The sequence below is a fragment of the Schistocerca nitens genome, chromosome 5 (genome assembly GCF_023898315.1).
Source record: "Schistocerca nitens isolate TAMUIC-IGC-003100 chromosome 5, iqSchNite1.1, whole genome shotgun sequence".
Taxonomy (NCBI): domain Eukaryota; kingdom Metazoa; phylum Arthropoda; class Insecta; order Orthoptera; family Acrididae; genus Schistocerca; species Schistocerca nitens.
In genome coordinates this window covers 784,515,876-784,536,939 of record NC_064618.1, presented here as the reverse complement: position 1 = coordinate 784,536,939, position 21,064 = coordinate 784,515,876, and the positions used below count along the sequence as shown (strand labels likewise).

General features: G+C 41.1%; 1 protein-coding gene across 1 annotated transcript in view; it reads right to left on the bottom strand.

Annotated features, from left to right (window-relative positions):
* LOC126259187 (uncharacterized) overlaps positions 1-21,064 on the bottom strand; it is a 1,151,483-nt gene that overhangs the window by 622,005 nt on the left and 508,414 nt on the right. Inside the window, exon 2 of the mRNA XM_049955770.1 lies at positions 8,087-8,151. Within this exon, the coding sequence (XP_049811727.1) occupies positions 8,087-8,098 (12 nt within the window). The 5' untranslated portion in view covers positions 8,099-8,151. The remainder of the gene's footprint in view (positions 1-8,086; positions 8,152-21,064) is intronic.

Sequence of the window (21,064 nt, the reverse complement as noted above, 5' to 3'; positions counted from 1 at the left end):
AAACAATAGAAAACATCAAGAAAAGAAGCACTTACAGATGAAACATAGCAGTGTCGCACAACGGAGGTCTAAGTCACTCAATATACTGGAAATATAAAATATAGAAGTAAGTAATTCACAAAAAATGAAGACTTGTGACAAAGATACCAAAGGAGTCCTCTGTGGAGGGAATGGAATGCATATAATACGGGCAAAAGACACATCACGTCGGATATATCGTTAAATATCGCCATACTGTGTCTTGAATCCTGGATACTGAGGTACAGTATTTCTAGCTTTACCGCAACAAGCGTTTATATGTTTGACGAGTCTTCTCAGATCAGTTATTGCCCGGTAGAGTAAGAGATTCTCAGAATGCTTCCTGACCTGTGCTTTATTGGTACACAGTGTATTTGCTAGTTATACAAACTGCAGTCATGCTTTGATGGGTGAGGTACGTAATAATCCTGAGGAGAAGTATCACGCATAGCACAGGACATGTGACGTGCACGTGAGGGTATTGTAGTGAAGAGAAATCCCAAGAGTTGAAGTGGAAAGTGTAAACCTGGTAACGACAGAAAATTTGAATGTAAAGTCACATAATTATGCAACGGCTTAACTACTGCAGCACTTGCAATACTAAGCTAAGCTGGCTAAGGCAACACATAAACAATAGCCTTATCTATCATCCTGGATGGGATATGTACTGCAAAGACAGGCTGAGTTCCAATAAGAGTACTATGTTTGCTGTCATAAGGAAGCAGGTTATAAATATGGATCGAAACAAAAGAAGATAAAGAATTCGCAGTGACATGTGCACTCTTAAGCGTGTAATTGAGACGTAAATATTAAACAGTTTCCTCTATCGAGCATCAATTGTAGCGTAAAGTATTTAATTAGATACTATATATGTTAACCTTTACTTTAGTACTCTCAGTTTCTTCCGTTGTAAAATGATCTATGGTAAATGAAAAACTAAGCAACTAAGTGCAACTGAAAATATTCTGGAGGATGTTCCACCTAAACTCTTCGTTCACAGTACAGCAACAGGCGTAGATTTCAGTTTCCCGGTGGTCGACTCAGATCTATTAAATAAACACCACAGAGAATCGCGCTATGTTATGATAAAACACAATACCCAGAATTGCACCAAACATATAGACTTCGCCTCACTCGTGATGCTATTGTCCTGCATTTGCATGGCAATAAATATAGGATAATATTTATTTTTACCAGGCATGGCAAAAAACTCATAGCTAATAACGAAAAACTAGCAGCGGAGAAAAACGGGTAATGCATTTACCGGTTTTCTCCGCTAAAGATAATAAAGTTGTTGAAGGATGGGCAAGATTCTTCGTTGCTCAACAGCAATATTAGGAAGAGAGAACATTAATGCAAAGTCAAACATTGCTGAAGCCTTGCTGGTAAAAGTTAAACGAGATCGAAATTCGTACACAAATAGCTATCAAGAAGCGTTTATTGCAGGTAAAATGAGAAATTGTAATCATATAAAAATAATAACACAAAAGCTAAGATTGATTTCTTGCAGTTGAAGTCAGTCAACATATAATCTAATGGTTTGTTGATGAAACCGACACCAAGAAAAATGAAATAATGGCTGTAGTACTACCGAAGTGAACTAAACGGACAGAACTAAATCTCAAAAGGAACAGAAACTGGACCTGACAGGCTGCCACAAATTATGCCAAAGAAGGGGTCCCTTAATGTGAAGGTACCTTCCCGCCAGCCCTAGTCTAGGTTTGAATCTTGCCTCAGCACTTCTTATTTTTCGCTGATTTTTGTACTGCAGTTGGCGCGAACGCATTGTCGTCTGCTGCATAAAATAATCAGGTCTGTTATGTGCGGCAAGGTATGAACTATGTGGTGTGATAGTTGAAGGTAGGTTCTGTCAGAATCTTGCAAGCGACCGGTAACGTGTTGTCTGACTATGCTGATGTGAAAACGGAAATTAGCACTGCACTGCCAGTATTCTGAAGTTGAGAACTACGAAAATAGTGTGCAAACTACATGTACTAGTAGGAATTCACCGTGGATCTCTGTAGCAACGGAGCGTCCAATGAAACTGGAAGAAGACACACCTCGTTCCAGTTACTAAGAAGACAGAACTGCACATGCATACCGTGTCGCTGATTCAAGTATTTTGTAGAAATTCTGTTTCGTTCACATCTGATAACTTTTTTAAGCCCGCACTAATCCTCGGTAAGAATAAACTTGGTTTCAAAAAACAGCTATTATTGTTCACCAGACCCAAATAGGCGTATTCATTGTCGACCAGTATTCTTCACGATCCGTATCACGTCAAGAAACTGTCCCAAAATGCAGGGAGATCCTCATACCATCAATTCTGCAAGGGGTGATAGTTAATTTTCAATATTAACAAACTATAATGAAACAAGGTCTAACAGAACCTTTTCATTACTAAACGAAACTGCGATACCCTCCAAATCTCGACGACATTTTAACTTGTTTTCAATTTTAAACTATATAGACTATTTTGGCGAATATTATGAGCTTACCTGGGTATTCCTCCAGAAATTTTCCACATTTATAAACTGTATTTTTATATAGATATTTTCGAACACTCTAAGTAAATTTTTACAGATTCATCAGAAAATGTAGCGAAATACGAACTGCAATATTCACTGTCAATTTTAACACTCATTCCCAGTATCAGTCACAACCTTTGTTACAAATCACACTATTTTATGTTGCAAATCGATAGGAAAATCGATATTACATTTTAAGTGGACATAATAACAATAATAACACCTAGTTAATCGTATATTATGTATTATAAATTGTGTGTTATATATTATTACCTATCTGTCCTAAAAAGCGTTAATGAAATAAAGAATATGAAGAAAAAGTCAGTAAATCAAATGTAAAATGTATTCTTATACGGGAAATTAAATTAGAGCTTTTCTGACTTGCATATGTTGTAGATGGATCGAGAAATAAATATTTCTATAATATCGCTTGCACAAAGCCAGTCAAAGCAGTTGTAACTGGGTTAGTTTTGTGGCAACTCCTGCGAAACTCTTTGCAACACATTTATCAAAGTCGTAGCATAAAAAGTTTACCAAAATGTCAGTTCTGATGTAAAGATGTTGTGATGTGGATGAAGAGATTATGCAACAACGATTGTTGAATAAACGCCATGATTTCATAAAAAAAAGCAGACTCGAAGCTGACTTATTCAACAATCTTACATATATTACGCTGCGCCATAGCACCACTGGACATTGAAGCCGATAATAAGGCAGGTCTACCACGTTTATTATGTTGTGATGCTTTTACTTTTGGACTTATAAATATCTAGTACGGAACCAGTATGGTTTGTTTACTGCGTCGACGAGAATTATTAGCTTACGAAAGTGAAATAGCGTCATAAAGTGCAATATCTGTTCGAAGGTAAACAAAATATTCCGATATTGTGTGAATATACCATGAATGATGGTTGTTACTAACACCAGGGATTTCTCAAATACTTCCGTGTATTCACACAGAATAATTACAAATCGGAAGAGCATAAGAAATCTCTCTGTTGCCCACTCTAAACCCAAAAATTCAGAATAATATTTCTACCTAAAATGAAACAAAAATTACTTCGCCATTTTCTGCAGTCCATCACACTTAGGGAAAAATTCCAGACGATTCTAAGTAGACATGAATGCTTGCAATCCGCGCTCGCGCGTGCGTGTTTGTGTTTGTGTGTGCGTAACTTGCCTCTCTTTTTACTGTATCAGTTCTTCCTATGGTCAGCATAATCGGATTGGACCGTGTGGGTGACGTGATTTTTACAGGCTCCGCCTTCTTCATCGATTTCTTAGGGGTTGGTTTGTAGGGCGCTCAACATCAAGGTTATCAGCGCGCGTACAAGTTCACAATCCTTTCAGTTCCAATGTCGTCACTATCCGAATGATGATAAGATAACGAGGATGAGGACAACACAAACACCCAGTCTCCAGGTAGAGAAAATCCCCAACCCGACTGGGAATCGAACCCGGGACCCCAGGATCCAGAGGTAGTAACACTAGGCACTAGACCACGAGCTGCGGACTTTAGCAACTGATACCCTCAACACTCCTGCTGCCATATCAAACACCTATCACCATTAAATAAGACCAATTAGAAAGAAGATATGTCCAACATTTTGGCCGTACCTGTGCATCCCTGAATATGGAAGTTAATAGGAATATAAAAAAAGGGAGGAAGGTTTATCTGTTTAGCAAGAGTAATAGAAGGCAGATTTCAGACTACCTAACAGATCAAAACGAAAATTTCTGTTCCGACACTGGCAATGTTGAGTGTTTATGGAAAAAGTTCAAGGCAATTGTAAAATGCGTTTTAGACAGGTACGTGCCGAGTAAAACTGTGAGGGACGGGAAAAACCCACCGTGGTACAACAACAAAGTTAGGAAACTACTGCGAAAGCAAAGAGAGCTTCACTCCAAGTTTAAACGCAGCCAAAACCTCTCAGACAAACAGAAGCTAAGCGATGTCAAAGTTAGCGTAAGGAGGGCTATGCGAGAAGCGTTCAGTGAATTCGAAAGAAAATTTCTATGTACAGACTTGACAGAAAATCCTAGGAAGTTCTGGTCTTACGTTAAATCAGTAAGTGGCTCGAAACAGCATATCCAGACACTCCGGGATGATGATGACATTGAAACAGAGGATGACACGCGTAAAGCTGAAAAACTAAACACCTTTTTCCAAAGCTGTTTCACAGAGGAAGACCGCACTGCAGTTCCTTCTCTAATTCCTCGCACAAACGAAAAAATGGCTGACATCGAAATAAGTGTCCAAGGAATAGAAAAGCAACTGGAATCACTCAACAGAGGAAAGTCCACTGGACCTGACGGGATACCAACTCGACTCTACACAGAGTACGCGAAAGAACTTGCCCCCCTTCTAACAGCCGTGTACCGCAAGTCTCGAGAGGAACGGAGGGTTCCAAATGATTGGAAAAGAGCACAGGTAGTCCCAGTCTTCAAGAAGGGTCGTCGAGCAGATGCGCAAAACTATAGACCTATATCTCTGACGTCGATCTGTTGTAGAATTTTAGAACATGTTTTTTGCTCGAGTATCATGTCGTTTTTGGAAACCCAGAATCTACTATGTAGGAATCAACATGGATTCCGGAAACAGCGATCGTGTGAGACCCAACTCGCGTTATTTATTCATGAGACCCAGAAAATATTAGATACAGGCTCCCAGGTAGATGCTATTTTTCTTGACTTCCGGAAGGCGTTCGATACAGTTCCGCACTGTCGCCTGATAAACAAAGTAAGAGCCTACGGAATATCAGACCAGCTGTGTGGCTGGATTGAAGAGTTTTTAGCAAACAGAACACAGCATGTTGTTATCAATGGAGAGACATCTACAGACGTTAAGGTAACCTCTGGCGTGCCACAGGGGAGTGTTATGGGACCATTGCTTTTCACAATATATATAAATGACCTAGTAGATAGTGTCGTAAGTTCCATGCGGCTTTTCGCGGATGATGCTGTAGTATACAGAGAAGTTGCAGCATTAGAAAATTGTAGCGAAATGCAGGAAGATCTGCAGCGGATAGGCACTTGGTGCAGGGAGTGGCAACTGACCCTTAACATAGACAAATGTAATGTATTGCGAATACATAGAAAGAAGGATCCTTTATTGTATGATTATATGATAGCGGAACAAACACTGGTAGCAGTTACTTCTGTAAAATATCTGGGAGTATGCGTGCGGAACGATTTGAAGTGGAATGATCATATAAAATTAATTGTTGGTAAGGCAGGTGCCAGGTTGAGATTCATTGGGAGAGTGCTTAGAAAATGTAGTTCATCAACAAAGGAGGTGGCTTACAAAACACTCGTTCGACCTATACTTGAGTATTGCTCATCAGTGTGGGATCCGTACCAGATCGGGTTGACGGAGGAGATAGAGAAGATCCAAAGAAGAGCGGCGCGTTTCGTCACAGGGTTATTTGGTAACCGTGATAGCGTTACGGAGATGTTTAGCAAACTCAAGTGGCAGACTCTGCAAGAGAGGCGCTCTGCATCGCGGTGTAGCTTGCTCGCCAGGTTTCGAGAGGGTGCGTTTCTGGATGTGGTATCGAATATATTGCTTCCCCCTACTTATACCTCCCGAGGAGATCACGAATGTAAAATTAGAGAGATTAGAGCGCGCACGGAGGCTTTCAGACAGTCGTTCTTCCCGCGAACCATACGCGACTGGAACAGGAAAGGGAGGTAATGACAGTGGCACGTAAAGTGCCCTCCGCCACACACCGTTGGGTGGCTTGCGGAGTATAAATGTAGATGTAGATGTAGATGTAGATCTTCCCCCACCTCCTCCTGTCTTTCTAACATACGACTCTGCACCAAACTATTCGGCAGCTTCTTGAGTCTTAAACAAATCAGCTTGGAATTCAAGAGGAGATTTTGGCTTTGTTTGCTCTAGGCTTTCTCGACGTATTCCAGCTTTTTTCGTCTGTCGAACAGCGTAATACTACCTCTCTCAGAACTTTAACACTATCTGTTTTTTCCTCATCTTCGTCTATTTCTTCCATGCTATCTGATAACCTGACGATATTCCCTTTGTCTGTTTCTTCCATGCTATGTGATAACCTGCCAATATTCCCTCTCTCTTCTCCTTGACCAAGGTACTTCGTGTTCGTAATTCCTTCCTTCTGGTTTGCAGCCATACTTTTTCTGTTAAATGTCGTCACTCATTCGACATTAACACGATGAGGAAGTGGCTTAACGAGATGTGAATATGACTGATATCGCAGAATGTGTTATCACAGTGCAGCATAGTGTGCGCCGATCCGAAAGCTCTTGAAAGATTAAAACCGTGTACAGGACCGGGCCTGGAACTCGGGAACCGTAAGTTTCGCGGGCGAATGCGCTACCGACTGAGCTGCCGAGACGTGACTGAAAAACGCTCCTTTACAACTTCACATCGAGCAGTAATTCTCTCCTGCGTTTCAAACCACACAAAAGTTCACAAGTTCGTTTGCATGACATCGTCTCCAATAAACACAGAAACGTACCTTTTGTGTCTACCTGTCTCGTTTGTTTACGTACATCTATGTAGACAAACCAAACACGAAGAGACGGAAAGTCAACAACTAGTCACGGAAGACTAAGAGTGCTCCACAGCAGTTAGAGAAAAAAAAAAACATGAAAACTGTGAATAAAAAAGGTGGTAACATGAAACTATGTTTATGTAGTATTAGTGAAGTTATAGTGTGAGCTCCAGCATATGACCAGATGAGAGGAAACGCTGATGTCAGACAAAAACTCGAATAACTGTAAGGAAGCACTCATTTACGGAAAAAAAACATGAACTGTTTTCCAATTTACAAATATCGTATATCAAATATATCAAAACAAAACTGAATCATTCTATATACCACTGAATACTCCATAAAGTAAAACGTGTAAGGCTTATAGAACAAATAAAATACATCGCAGCACGAAAAGACGGTTTCTGTTTGCAAAAGGAAAATTTCAAGTAAGTTCTGTAGTTTACCTTGCACTCGTTTCTTTCAGGAAAACGTTATTAAAAACTTTTCATATCCCACGCACATTGTAATGTTACCTTACTACGGATGTCTGGTTAGATGTGAGAGAGAGTCTGAAAGCTCTAATCTTGTCAGGTGAATTAACTGCAAAATATAACTAGCATGACTTTTTCACGTTCTGTAACGGTTTTCAAACTTGACAGATTAAACCTACGTGCTGGACCGGATCCACAGAGTTACCCTGCCACGAGACAGGACCCTTCGTCGCATCTTCAGTTCAGCCAGTACCTCTGCCCTACTGTCTAGGCTTCACATACTTCATTAAAAGCCAATAGCGCTCTAACAGATAAAACAATAAAAGTACATGCACAATATATTCGAGTTCGTACAGCTGTGAACCCGTGCTACCGTATCACCACGGCGGAGGCCATCAAACAGTTTTTTTTTTCGCTTTTAACATATTTCATAAGGCAGACAACGTTAAGGAGCACCACAGGTGTAGAAACAGTCATTCGCCGCGCCCCTTTGATTTGAATTTTATAGAAAGCGAGGATTTGCTGCTGGAGTACTCACCAGGCGGCACATCCAGACGGGTTCGAAGCGCGAGTGCGAGGACTGCGGATTCCAGTCACGTTCTCCTGAAACATAGGGTGCAACGTTCTGGACAGGTCGGCTAATAGAGATCTCGGTGGGGCTCCCACCGTAATAAAGTAAGTCACAACAAACAAAAGCAGCCTCTGACGAAAGCTCCTTCCAGCACTGAAACACAGCATTTGTAGTGGGGTTATTAACAGACAGGAGAAGAGGAAGTACACTTTCTCCTCTCAGCTTCTGAATCTGTGCAACGATATGGGAACAGTCGTTCAAGTCTGAGCGTAAATGCTATATTGACGGTGTAAAAGCTATGAAAGGTTTTATACATTTTTATCCAATTTAAAGACACTTTACGGAACACAGATTATTTGTGTGTCCCTATGTCAGGTGTTATTAGTTTCCTCTGTCCAATTTTCTTCTTGGCTGAAAAGTATCTGTTGATGCCACCCTCAAACCAGTAACTTGGTTTTAGTACACTCCTGGCCATTAAAATTGCTACACTAAGAAGAAATGCAGATGATAAACGGTTATTCATTGAACAAATATATTACACTAGAACTGACATGTGATTACATTTTCACGCAATTTGGGTGCATAGATCCTGAGAAATCAGTACCCAGAACTACCACCTTTGGCCGTAATAACGGCCTTGATACGCCTGGGCATTGAGTCAAACAGAGCTTGGATGGCGTGTACAGGTACAGCAGCCCATGCAGCTTCGATACCACAGTTCATCAAGAGTAGTGACTGGCGTATTGTGACGAGCCAGTTGCTCGGCCACCACTGACCAGACGTTTTCAGTTGGTGAGAGATCTGGAGAAAGTGCTGGACAGGGCAGCAGACGAACATTCTCTGTACCCAGAAAGGCCCATACAGGACCTGCAACATGCGGTCGTGCATTATCCTGCTGAAATGTAAGGTTTCGCAGGGATCGAATGAAGGGTAGAGCCACGGGTCGTAACACATCTGAAATGTAACATCCACTGTTCAAAGTGCCGTCAATGCGAACAAGAGGTGACCGAGACGTGTAACCATTGGCACCCCATATCATCAGGCCGGGTGATGCGCCAGTATGGCGATGATGAATAAACGCTTCCAATGTGCGTTCACCGCGATGTCACCTGACACGGATGCATCATGATGCTGTAAACAGATCCTGGATTCATCCGAAAAAATTACGTTTTTCCTTTCGTGCCCCCAGGTTCGTCGTTGAGTACACCATCGCAGGCGCTCCTGTATGTGATGCAGCGTGAAGGGTAACCCCAGCCATGGGTCTCCGAACTGATAGTCCATGCTGCTGCAAACGTCGTCGAACTGTTCGTGCGCAGATGGCTGTTGTCGTGCAAACGTCCCCATCTGTTGAGTCAGGGATCGTGACCTGGCTGCACGATCCGTTGCAGCCATGCGAATAAGATGCCTGTCATCTCGACTGCTAGTAACACGAGGCCGTTGGGATTCAACACGCCGTTTCGTATTACCCTCCTGAACCCACCGATTCCATATTCTGCTAACATTCATTGCATCTCGACCAACGCGAGCAGCAATGTCGCGATACGATAAACTACAATCGCGATAGGCTACAATCCGACCTTTATCAAAGTCGGAAACGCGATGGTACGCATTTCTCCTCCTTACACGAGGCATCACAACAACGTTTTACCAGGCAACGCCGGTCAACTGATGTTTGTGTATGAGAAATCGGTTGGAAACTTTCCTCATGTCAGCGCATTGTAGGTGTCGCCACCGGGGCCAACCTTGTCTGAGTACTCTGAAAAGCTAATCAGCTAATCATTTGAATATCACAGCATCTTCTTCTTGTCAGTTAAATTTCGCGTCTGTAGCACGTGACCTTCGTGGTGTAGCAATTTTAATGGCCTGTAGTGTATTTGCCAGTTGCGGATTTCCAACTTTTCTGTTATAAAATACCTCTGTGATCATTCACGCTTCGTGTTTTTCTCTTTTTACATTTCTGCTGCTATGGTACGGATGTTACACACTTGAGTAGCATTCTAGTAGAGGTCTTCTAAGCGGTTTTTAACAAGTCCTGACTCTGTTATTTGCTTTGCCTGAAACAGAGGAGCAGTGCTGAAATTTCTCTTACGTACCGTTGTTACTTCTATGTAATTTTACGTAACTACAGTTTTGCTTTACTAATCTTGTAGCGAAATAATGATAGCTAAAACTGGATGCTAACCCTGGCTTCGAACTCGGATCCTGAAGTCACACGCTTAACCCTCATCTTTCGCTGGCAGATGTTCGTCGACTGACTGGCAGGGAAATATTCATGACGCACTCTCACAGCCTTATGAGTTAGTGACCGACGCACGCCGCTCAACAGCGCTGCTGAAAATCGCCCGTGTGTAAGAAGCCAATGTCCGCCAGTATCTTTCTCCTACTTTCCTAACTTAACACACGTTCTCCGGCGTAGGTTATGGGACTAGCACTCCGGAAAGAAATGAAATTATGGAGAAAATGGTTTAGTCGCAGTCAAGAAAGATTTTTGCCCCGAATTACTTTTCACCATACACTGCGCGCTCAAGGTTGGAAAGTGGGAGGAAAGTGCGAGTGAGGTGCTGTCGAAGTTAGGGTGTGACGGTGGGTTCGTCATTTGTCCACGAAGGGCCAAGGTTCGAGTCGCGATATGTTACGCAGTTTCAATCTACATGAGTATCAGTGCACTATTGTAATACTTTGAGTTGTCAAACGCTACGAGAAAGCACTGCGAGTGGCTAATCGCGAGCTCTCGAAAGTGCAGTACTGACTCTAAAAGGTGATAGAATCCTACTGCAGAGATATTGATCCACGCATCTTGCAGTTCTACTCTCAAAGGTTAGTGTTTGGTTGGTGGTGGAAACACATACCGTACGCGGTTATCGACAATATTTCATAAATGGGCGATACGGTTAAGACTGGATGGCCTAGGAGGCCAAGTGACGATTTTGAATTCGATGCAGCGTTCGTCAAACCACCTAGATGCAACCAAAGAGCAGTGAAACGTCTAAATGAAACGTGGCGTCTCCAGAAAGTACTCACGGGACAGGAAAGGGCGTACGTGGTCTACTTGAATGTCCACGTGACAGGCGTCTGTTATTGGACCCGTGGCCGGACAACGAGGACTAATTGCCATCATTTTGACCCAGCAGTGCCATAACAGAGCGACCTTTAGCCAGGAAAAAACTCTTTGGCATATTGGTTTTATTCAGTTTCGTCAATTGCTATACTAATATCAAAATTGCATTATGTGGTTTTTTGGGGTGATTGTAGACAAGTATGAAACCGTGCTAAAGGGTGTTACAGAACATTTTACAGTTCGCCCAATTATTTGTTAAGAAATTAAGGTGTGAATTCCTCAATGTTCAGTGAAGTAAATGTGATCGTACGTTCATTCAACTGTTAGACCTTAACAACTAGTGTAAAGAAATGTACTAAAATGTAGTATTGTGCTACATGTTTTCCATTTCCAATAAAGTCGTAAGATGAGCATGTGAATCTGAATGGCTACGTTAAAAATTAAATAAATAATATATTTTATGTATCGTGACAGATATCTAAAATCTATACTAATTAACAATGGCTTAGTGGTTGGCATCAACAAGACAAACCAATTAATCAATACTTTCCACTAAAATTAGTTTACAGCCCACGACACCCAGAGTCACCTTATGGCGAAAAACGCTACAAGAAAATGAATTCGACAGAGAGATCAACATTACAGGGCAAATATTCCTGGATGTGTAATTTCACGATTCAGTGGTAGCTTACCTGTTGTGCAACAGCAGCTGTTGACTACCGTCATTCACCGCTTCCTGCTCTATACATAGCCATTGCCCATCAAAATAAAAAGGTCTGAAGATGATCATGTAATAATCGAAACCTGGCCCTTTGAATAAATGTGTCTTGCGATGTAGACTGATATAGTTATTTTAAAATGCTATGCGACAAATCCTGTATAAGTCCAAATTACCAACAAGCCTGTGTTATTGCAACGCTACCTAACGGTTACCGCGAAGGGTAGTTGCTCTTCTAAACAGCATCACATATGAGTAAACCAGTTGTGTCTTTACCTGCGATTATTCATTCTTTAGGTATTTGGGCTATACACGGTTGTGTTTAAAAAACATAGCATGGTGTAGCCAAAGGCTCGAGTCGCGCACGTCTGATTTATGCCCTGAAGTTAATTCGCTACTAATCACAACCTGAAGCTGCGGTCCTGCAGTCAAACAGTCTATGCATTGGATATAATTGGTAGTTAATAAAATACACAGAAATACAAACAAAAATTTCATGAATAATTTAATAACAAGGGTTCTGGTTTAATGTTTGTAATTGATTTAGATGAAACAGAATTATATTGTACATTGTTTATTCAAGAAATGATATCCCAAACAAACGGAAAGTTGTCCTAGGATATTCATTTAAATTTAGGCAGAAAATACCCTTATCAAGCATTATGAGAATGATAGCAAAATACCCCAAACTAAATAATCATCAAAGACTCGCGAAAACTAAGTTCAGTTCATAATCACAATGCACGAATTATTCTCCAGCTCAAAGCCGTTTGGAGTTCAACGTGAATTGAAGATTATCACATTCGATACAAAGAATCGTCACTCATACTCCGTGTATCCTCAGAGACATGTCTTGGAGCACATTCAGACCTCTCGAAATAAAAAGTCCCTACAGGAGTTAAAGAATGACACCGTTCGTTCACCCTCCACAATCAAACACCTCAATGATTGAATACCACTCGTTACCACGTGCGGGTCTGACTCCTCCAGAACTCGTGTAAATGTGCCCAGGACCCATCCCATGAGCTCTTCATTCCAAAACTCCCAGTCTCCACTTTGCTTCAGTAGTGTTCCGATGCTGTCTGCTTTTCCATTGGTTGAAGGTCGTCCCCACCAAAAGTACATCGTTCTTACATTCTAAATGCACCATTTGACTAATCTTAACCACTTCCTGGACTAAACTAATATATTACAACAATATTTAAGTAAAGAAATGTTATAAACATTCGGCCAGACTCAGACCATTCACGATAAATATAAATGTTTTTACATAAATAATTATGTTATTATTCTTCCCTTAAATGCGCTTACGATGAAGGAATAGATTGCCATTAAATATTGTTTAAACAATTATTTAAGCCTGCTTGTTAGAAGTGTCTTTTGGTCTATTTTACAATGGTGGTGTTAGCGAACACATGTGGTCGATTATTTCATGGATTATCATGATTTTGGATTATCAATCATTGTTAATATTTAAATAAAGCTACTGGCAAAACAGTAATCTGTTCATTAAATAAATAAACAAGTATGACAAAATATTAGGCAATCTCAATGTATTCTTCTGCTATGTAGTTTTGGAGGATACGATGTTCTAACGAACATTTGCATACTGTAAAGATATAAAAAACGTAATAAATTAAGAAATAAAAGATACAGGTATGCAGCTGTCAATGATGATATCTGTAGTGCAATGTTATCATAAGAGACATCGTATGGTGAAATCGCAAAAAGGATTTAAAAGTTCCTAATTCAGAGGTGCATTGTGAAAATATTTATTCACTATGAAACATTAACTCCTATAGTTTTAAAGATACTGAAATTATTGTTGTGTCAATGAGTGTACCTGATTTTTATGACATTGCAAATGTATTCAGATTTGCTTTAATACTTGATAGTAAATTATTATACGTTGAAGAACCAAAGAAACCGATCACCTGCCTAATATCGTGTAGGGCCCTCGTGAGCACGCGGAAGTGCAGCCACACGAAGTGACATGGACTCAACTAATGCCTGAAGTACTGCTGGAGGGAACTCACACCATGGACACTGCAGGGCAGTCCATAAATCCATAAGAGTACGAGGGGTTGGAGATCTCTTCTGAATAGCACGTTGCAAGGCATCTCAGATATGCCCAATAATGTTCATGTCTGGGGGGTTTGGTGGCCAGCGGAAGTGTTTAAACTCAGAAGACTGTTCCTGGAGCCACAATGTAGCAGTTCCGAACTTGTGAGGTGTCGCATTGTCCTGCTGGAATTTCCCAAGTCCGCCAGAATGCACAATGGACATGAATGGATGCAGGTGATCAGACAGGATGTTTACGTATTTGTAATCTGTCAGAGTCGTATCTAGACTTATCAGGGGTCCCATATCACTCCAACTGCACACGCCCTACACCATTGCAGAGCCTCCACCAGCTTGAACAGTCCCCTGCTGACATGCAGGGTCCGTGGGTTTATGAGGTTGTCTCCATACATGTGCACGTCCATCCGCTCGATACAGTCTGAAACAGGAATCGTCCATACAGGCAATACGTTCCCAGTGATCAACACTCGAGTGTCGGTATTGACGGCTCCATGCGAGGGGTAAAGTTTTGTGTTATGCAGTCATCAAGGCTACACGAGTGGGCCTTGGGCTCCGAAAGCCATATCGATGGTGTTTCGTTGAACGGTTCGCACGCTGACACTTGTTAACGGCCCAGCATTGAAATCCGCAGTAATTTGCAGAATGGTTGCATTTCTGTCGCGTAGATACTATTTTCTTCAGTCTTTGTTGGTCCTACAGGATGTTTTTCCGGCCCAGGAATGTCGAAACATTGATGTTTTACCGGATTCCCGATATTCACGATATACTCCTGGAATGGTAGTACAGGAAAATCCCCACTTCATCGCTATCTCGGAGATGCTGTCTCCCATCGCTCGTGCGCCGACTAGAGCACCACGTTCAAACTCACATATGTCCGCAGCTCGTGGTCTCGCGGTAGCGTTCTCGCTTCCCGAGCACGGGGTCCCGGGTTCGATTCCCGGCGGGGTCTGGGATTTTCTCTGCCTCGTGATGACTGGGTGTTGTGTGACGTCCTTAGGTTAGTTAGGTTTAAGTAGTTCTAAGTTCTAGGGGACTGATGACCATAGATGTTAAGTCCCATAGTGCTCAGAGCCATTTGAACCATTTTTCAAACTCACATGAATCTTGATAAACTGCCATTATAGTGCAGTAACCGATCTAACAACTGCGCCAGATAAGTTTTGCCTTAAAGAGGCACTGCAAACCGTAGCGCTGTTTTCTGCCTGTTTACATATCTCTGTATTTGAATACGCATGCCTATACTAGTTTCTTTGGCGTCTCAGAGTGGATTGTGAAAGAAGGCATATTTCACGGTGTCGCAAAGCCAGTCATTGCTGTTCATTCCGCATTCTGCTACGCGAGGTGACTGTCGTCGAAATTCCCAGCTTTGGGATTTACCCACATCCGGCCATACTAGTCATCTCTACACTTGGCTGGACAGCACTGGACCTGGCGTGCCCTCGGCCCTGGGGCCACACAGCTAGTCCTTTGTCACAGAAGCAAATTCACTTCCCCTCAGACCAGACCGACGTGTACGAATAACTCGCCCATATGCTCTTAAAATTACAACAGAAGGCCTTCACACTTTCGGCGTAAATTTTCCAACGAATTTCTCAGTTTTTACAATGAAAAGATGTCAACGTCTGACTACCAAACAGAGAATACTACCATTGTACCAGAAGGGTCTTTAGAATATTAAAATAACATGGTACATGCTGCAACAGTGAATAGAAGGATGCTTCAGTTAATATTGAAGGATCATGTCTTAAAACTGCTCCAAGACACCACACAGTGACAGTACCAATACACGTATTGTCACGGACTACGAAGTTTTTCAACCCAGAGTACACCAAAAGACAAAGAAGTGAATAGTTTATATCATCCTACAGCCATAAGAACTAAGATGAATAACAACAACAATAACAGTTATAATAATTCTGCCAATGGATGCGTTGGCAAAATGGAGAAATGAGGAGGGGTAACCATTAAAAGAAATAGGACTCATCTGACACCAGATAGTGGCTACCTTGAACGACCAAGGTCCAGGAGTACATTCAAAGAAGACTAAAGGCTTTGATAAAAGATGAACGTTCACGTAGCGGACAAGATTATGACTCTGACTCGTTCTTGTTGATGAAGTTAAAGGCAAACATATGTGTTGGCATTAGATGGCAATAATCTTATAGTGTCCGCCCCTGGTAGCTGGGTGGTCAGCGCGACGGAATGTCATGCCTCACGGCCCGGGTTCGATTCCCGGCTGGGTCGGAGATTTTCTCCGCTCAGGGACTCGGTGATGTGTGGTCCTAATCATCATCATTTCATCCCCACCGACACGCAAGTTGTCAACTCAAAAGTCTTGCACCAGGCGAATGGTCTACCCGACGGGAGGCCCTAGCCACACGGCATTTACATTTTATCTTATAGTGTCCTGCGGTCGGCAGTTAAGAACTAACGACCAAGTTTGAACGCACTTTATTTAACTAAAACGCTTGCTTGGCGAGCACTAACTTCTAAACCCAAGAACAACAAGGAAGACAACAATTCGTGTGGTGGCAAATGCCAGATAAGAGTAGGAGACAATGAAAAGAAATAATAATACTAAAACACTGCGCCACACAATTACAAAGTGGCGTTACACCCAACAAGATACAACTTTCTACTGAAGACTATGGCAAGTGTCTACTGGGCTAGAACCGGCGTAGGTATTTGCCAGAGCTGTCCTAGCTGTAAGTACACACTGCCAGTCTGACTCTGTTGATGTGCTTATAATGTAAGTAGGCTGTTTAGGTTTTTTTATTGGTAACGCCACCTCTGTATGAAAATCACTGGCTGTGCTGTGTGCAGTCTGTGGCTGCTTTGCATTGAAAAAACTGGAAATTGACACTGACAATCACGGAACGCGAAAACAGGAGCACAACAATTACAGATCACATTCGTCACAATTCCGCGATGACAGAAATAATAAACGACCTGGCTATTCTTTCAACGTAAATCGTGACCAAAACAGACACCACCCATATGACAACCGTTGGCAGAGTAGTAATAATTACAGGGAAAGATCACCTCTCCGCGGTAATGACTATCACAGAGACAATCAGAGAAACAGACAATATGGGAACCAAAACAATTATTATTACGGGAGACAGAATAACTTTAGACGCAACGGTCCAGCGCGCAGTTACGATTCAGGGAGAAATTCTCCACCACGTGACTGACAAGAAAGAAACTATGGAATCTACCGACATGACGACAGACGATATGATCGTAACGACAGACCTGAATTGCATCAGAACTGGCGGGATTCAAACAGAGCTGGGCCCTCTCGGCAAGGCGAATTTGTAGAAGTTAGGTCTCCTAATCCCAGTAACGATGCGCGCCAACAAAGAGACAATAGGCAATGACTCATACCGCTGGCAGCCACAAAACGTACGTATGGCACTAACGACGTAGCTGCCGTAGCTAGTAATTACGTAAAAATGGAAGACATTAGGGACATCTTACTCCAGGAACACGACGTAAAACATAACAACATTGCATATCCCGTGATTCACATTACTGTAAATGACGTAAAATTTACGGTAGTACTTGACTCTGCCAGTCCCATTTCAGTAATTAGTGAAACAGCTTTTAGAAAGTGCAACATATCGAACGATTGCCCCACACTTCCGTTACGTAAGATTAAATCACAAGGTGCAATCTTTGGAAAAAGTGTAGATGTACGCCAACAAACCAATTTAGAATTCTTTTTTCAAAGCCACAGCTTCTCTATGAGCTTTCTTATTGTTCCATTATTGTCGACGGAAATTATATTGGGAGTAGACTTTTTGAATGAATACAAAGCAATCTTAAACTTTCACGATGCTGAAATAAGTTTAGAGAAGGAAGGTAAGTCAATAGCTTTGAAATTTGAAGATTCGCTCTCAAACCATGACGAGGAAATTAATCGGCTTTACCTTCTGTTAGACAACAGTTCGGAATTTTCTACGGAACTAGACACTAACAATCGCTCTGCAAGTACTGACAGGGATGATATCGACGGCATATTTCAAATTAATGAGTTAATTCAGAATAAAATTCAAACAATTGAGAATTGTAATGACACTGATAGGCAGGACCTTTTTGAGATTTTACAAGCACATTCCACAGTTTTTACTCACAAAACAGGAACAATCAAGGGATTTCAATATCAATTTCGTGTTCGTGAGCATACTAAATTTTGTGTTAGACCATACGTAATTCCAGCACATTATAGGGACCGTGTTAGGACAGAAATACAATCTATGCTTGACGAGGGCATTATTGAGCCTGCAGTAAGCTCATACAACAATCCGTTACATGTTGTTGAGAAGAAAAATGGATCGATCAGACTTGTCTTAGATTCGAGACAAATCAATACTATCATTATTCCTGAAACAGACAGGCCGCAAACGTTGGAAGAACTTCTTCAAAATTTTAATGGCGTAAAAGTGTTGTCTTCTGTTGATCTCAGATCCAGCTTTTATCAGATCGAACTTCATCCAGAATGTAGAAAATATACAGCTTTCCTTTGTTTCGGCGTTTGTTATCAGTTTCGGAAACTTCCTTTTGGTTTGAACATTTCTTCGGCAGCATTCATTCGCGGGCTAAATTCCATATTACCTGAGTTCTTAAAACGTCACATCACCTTATATGTAGACGATATTCTGATAGCAGAAGCCTCATGGGAACAACACAATCGCATCCTGAACAGCGTGTTACATATTTTTGCAGAATCTGGAATTACAGTTAACTTGGAAAAGTCTGAATTCGGTAGGACAAAGGTGAAGTTTTTGGGACATGTTATTTCTTCTGAAGGGATTCAGCCGGATCCTGAAAAGTTAGAAGCAATCAGAGCCATTCCAGTTCCATCCACAAAAAAACAAGTCCGCAGTTTTCTAGGTCTCGTAAATTTTTACCGTCGTTTTCTGAATATGCAAATTCTTGTTACACCAAAACTTTGTTCTCTCACTGGAAAAAATACTATTTGGAACTGGGACGAAGAAGCACAGTTGGAATTCAATTCTTTGAAAGAATCGCTACTTAACGCGCCAATACTAGTTCATCCAGATCTGTCACAAGATTTCTGCCTTAGCACGGATTCTTCTAAAGTCGGTCTTGGTGCCCATTTATTTCAAGAAGCCATAGAAAATGACATTACTGTTCAGAAAACCATTGCTTTTGCTAGCCGAGTGCTAACAAAATCTGAAAAAAATTATTCCGTTACTGAATTAGAAGCTTTAGCTATCGTTTGGGCATTTAACAAATTCCGTTTCTTTCTTTCTGGTAAGCACGTAAAAGTATACAGTGATCATCGTGCATTACAATTTCTTATGTCTTCAAAATTAAATCATGACAGGTTAAAACGTTGGGCATTGTTTCTGCAAGAATTCCGCTTCACAATAGTCTACATTCCCGGCAAGGAGAACATAGTTGCGGACGCGCTGTCACGCGCACCGGCTGGGCTTGAGAAAAGTAACACAGAAGGCAACATTGAGAAAAATTTCAGTATTATTTACATTCAGAAAGTCGCCTTTGAAAACTTCATCACCACATCTTTAAAGGACATTGCTCATGAACAAGATAAAGATCCGATTTGGAAAGACATCAAAAGTAAATGGCATGAAAAGACACACACTCAGATTCGGCATTATTACCTGGTTAGAAACAACATACTCTTCAAACGCTGCACTGTTGATGGCAAGCTATGGGTACTTTGCATTCCAGACGATTTTGTTAATAAGCTCATTTGGTACATTCATTTCAGCTACGCACATTTTGGCCCACTAAAATGTTATCATATTCTTCGAACGACTTGTTATTTTAACAATATGGAAAAGAGAATTCGAAGAGTCTTGTCTATTTGTAAACTTTGTCAAAAGGTGAAACCATCTACTATCTCCCATCGTGCTCCGCTGTTTCCTATCCTTCCTTCTAAATTAAAAGAATTTGCTGCTGTTGATCTCTTGGGACCGCTTGTCAGAACATCTAATGAATTTTCGTACGTTCTAGTCGCTGTTGAACTTACTTCAAAATTTGTTTCTTTCACTTCGTTACGTAAAGCCACTGGACGGTCTGTATCCAACGCCTTTGTTAAAAATTTCTTACGTGAAGTTGGACACGTTAGTAAAGTCATTTCAGATAACAGAGCGCAATTCAGATCTGCTGTTTGGTCACGCATGCTTCGCAACCATAAAATCAAACCTGTTTTTATTTGATTGTACTCACCACATTGTAACCCCTCCGAACGGATTATGAAAGAAATCAATAAGCTTTGCAGACTTTATTTTCACAGAAAGCATCAGCATTGGGACAGATATTTACACTTATTTCAAAACGTGCTGAATGAAATGCCTCATGATTCCACTGCTTTACCACCTACTCTTGTACTGAAGAATGAAGAACCACCGAACAGAATCAGAGAGCTTGTACCTTTCCCGAATACACGTAAATTTCGACACAAAGACATAATTGATTTGGCTCTTAAAAATATAAAATCTGCAGCAGACAAAAGGAGAAAACTACACGGTAAAGCAAATGCAAAGAAATTGTATATTGGTCAGAAAGTTCTCATTAAAGCTCATTCATTGTCACATAAGAAGAAACACTTGAGTCACAAATTCTTTCTAGTTTACAATGGACCTTACAGAATCCGACGTATACCACATGATAATTGCGTTGAAGTTGAAACTCTGCGTAATAGGAAGAGTAAAGGTTTACACCACATTTCACATGTAAAACCGTTTATTGAAAGATAATCTGCTTTTTAACTTTGTCTTTGCCATAAAATTTTTCACTTCACATTTCTAGTATGCTTTGTCAGACTTAGAATCTGTTAACATGCAACAATGTTTGAAGTTAAATATCCAGTCAAGAACCAAGAGAACTTATTCAAACAGAAATCACGAATGCATTGTTATAGTGAACAGACGTCCCAGTGTTATTGTGTGTGTACATTCTTGCTTGTTAGTTGCATGATTATGTAACGACTATAAGGCTTACATACTTAGAACATTTACCAGTACTGGTAATTAGATTTTAGTGCAACATTTTGGTTTACTTGAAAATACATTATGGATTCAAGGTGCTTTCT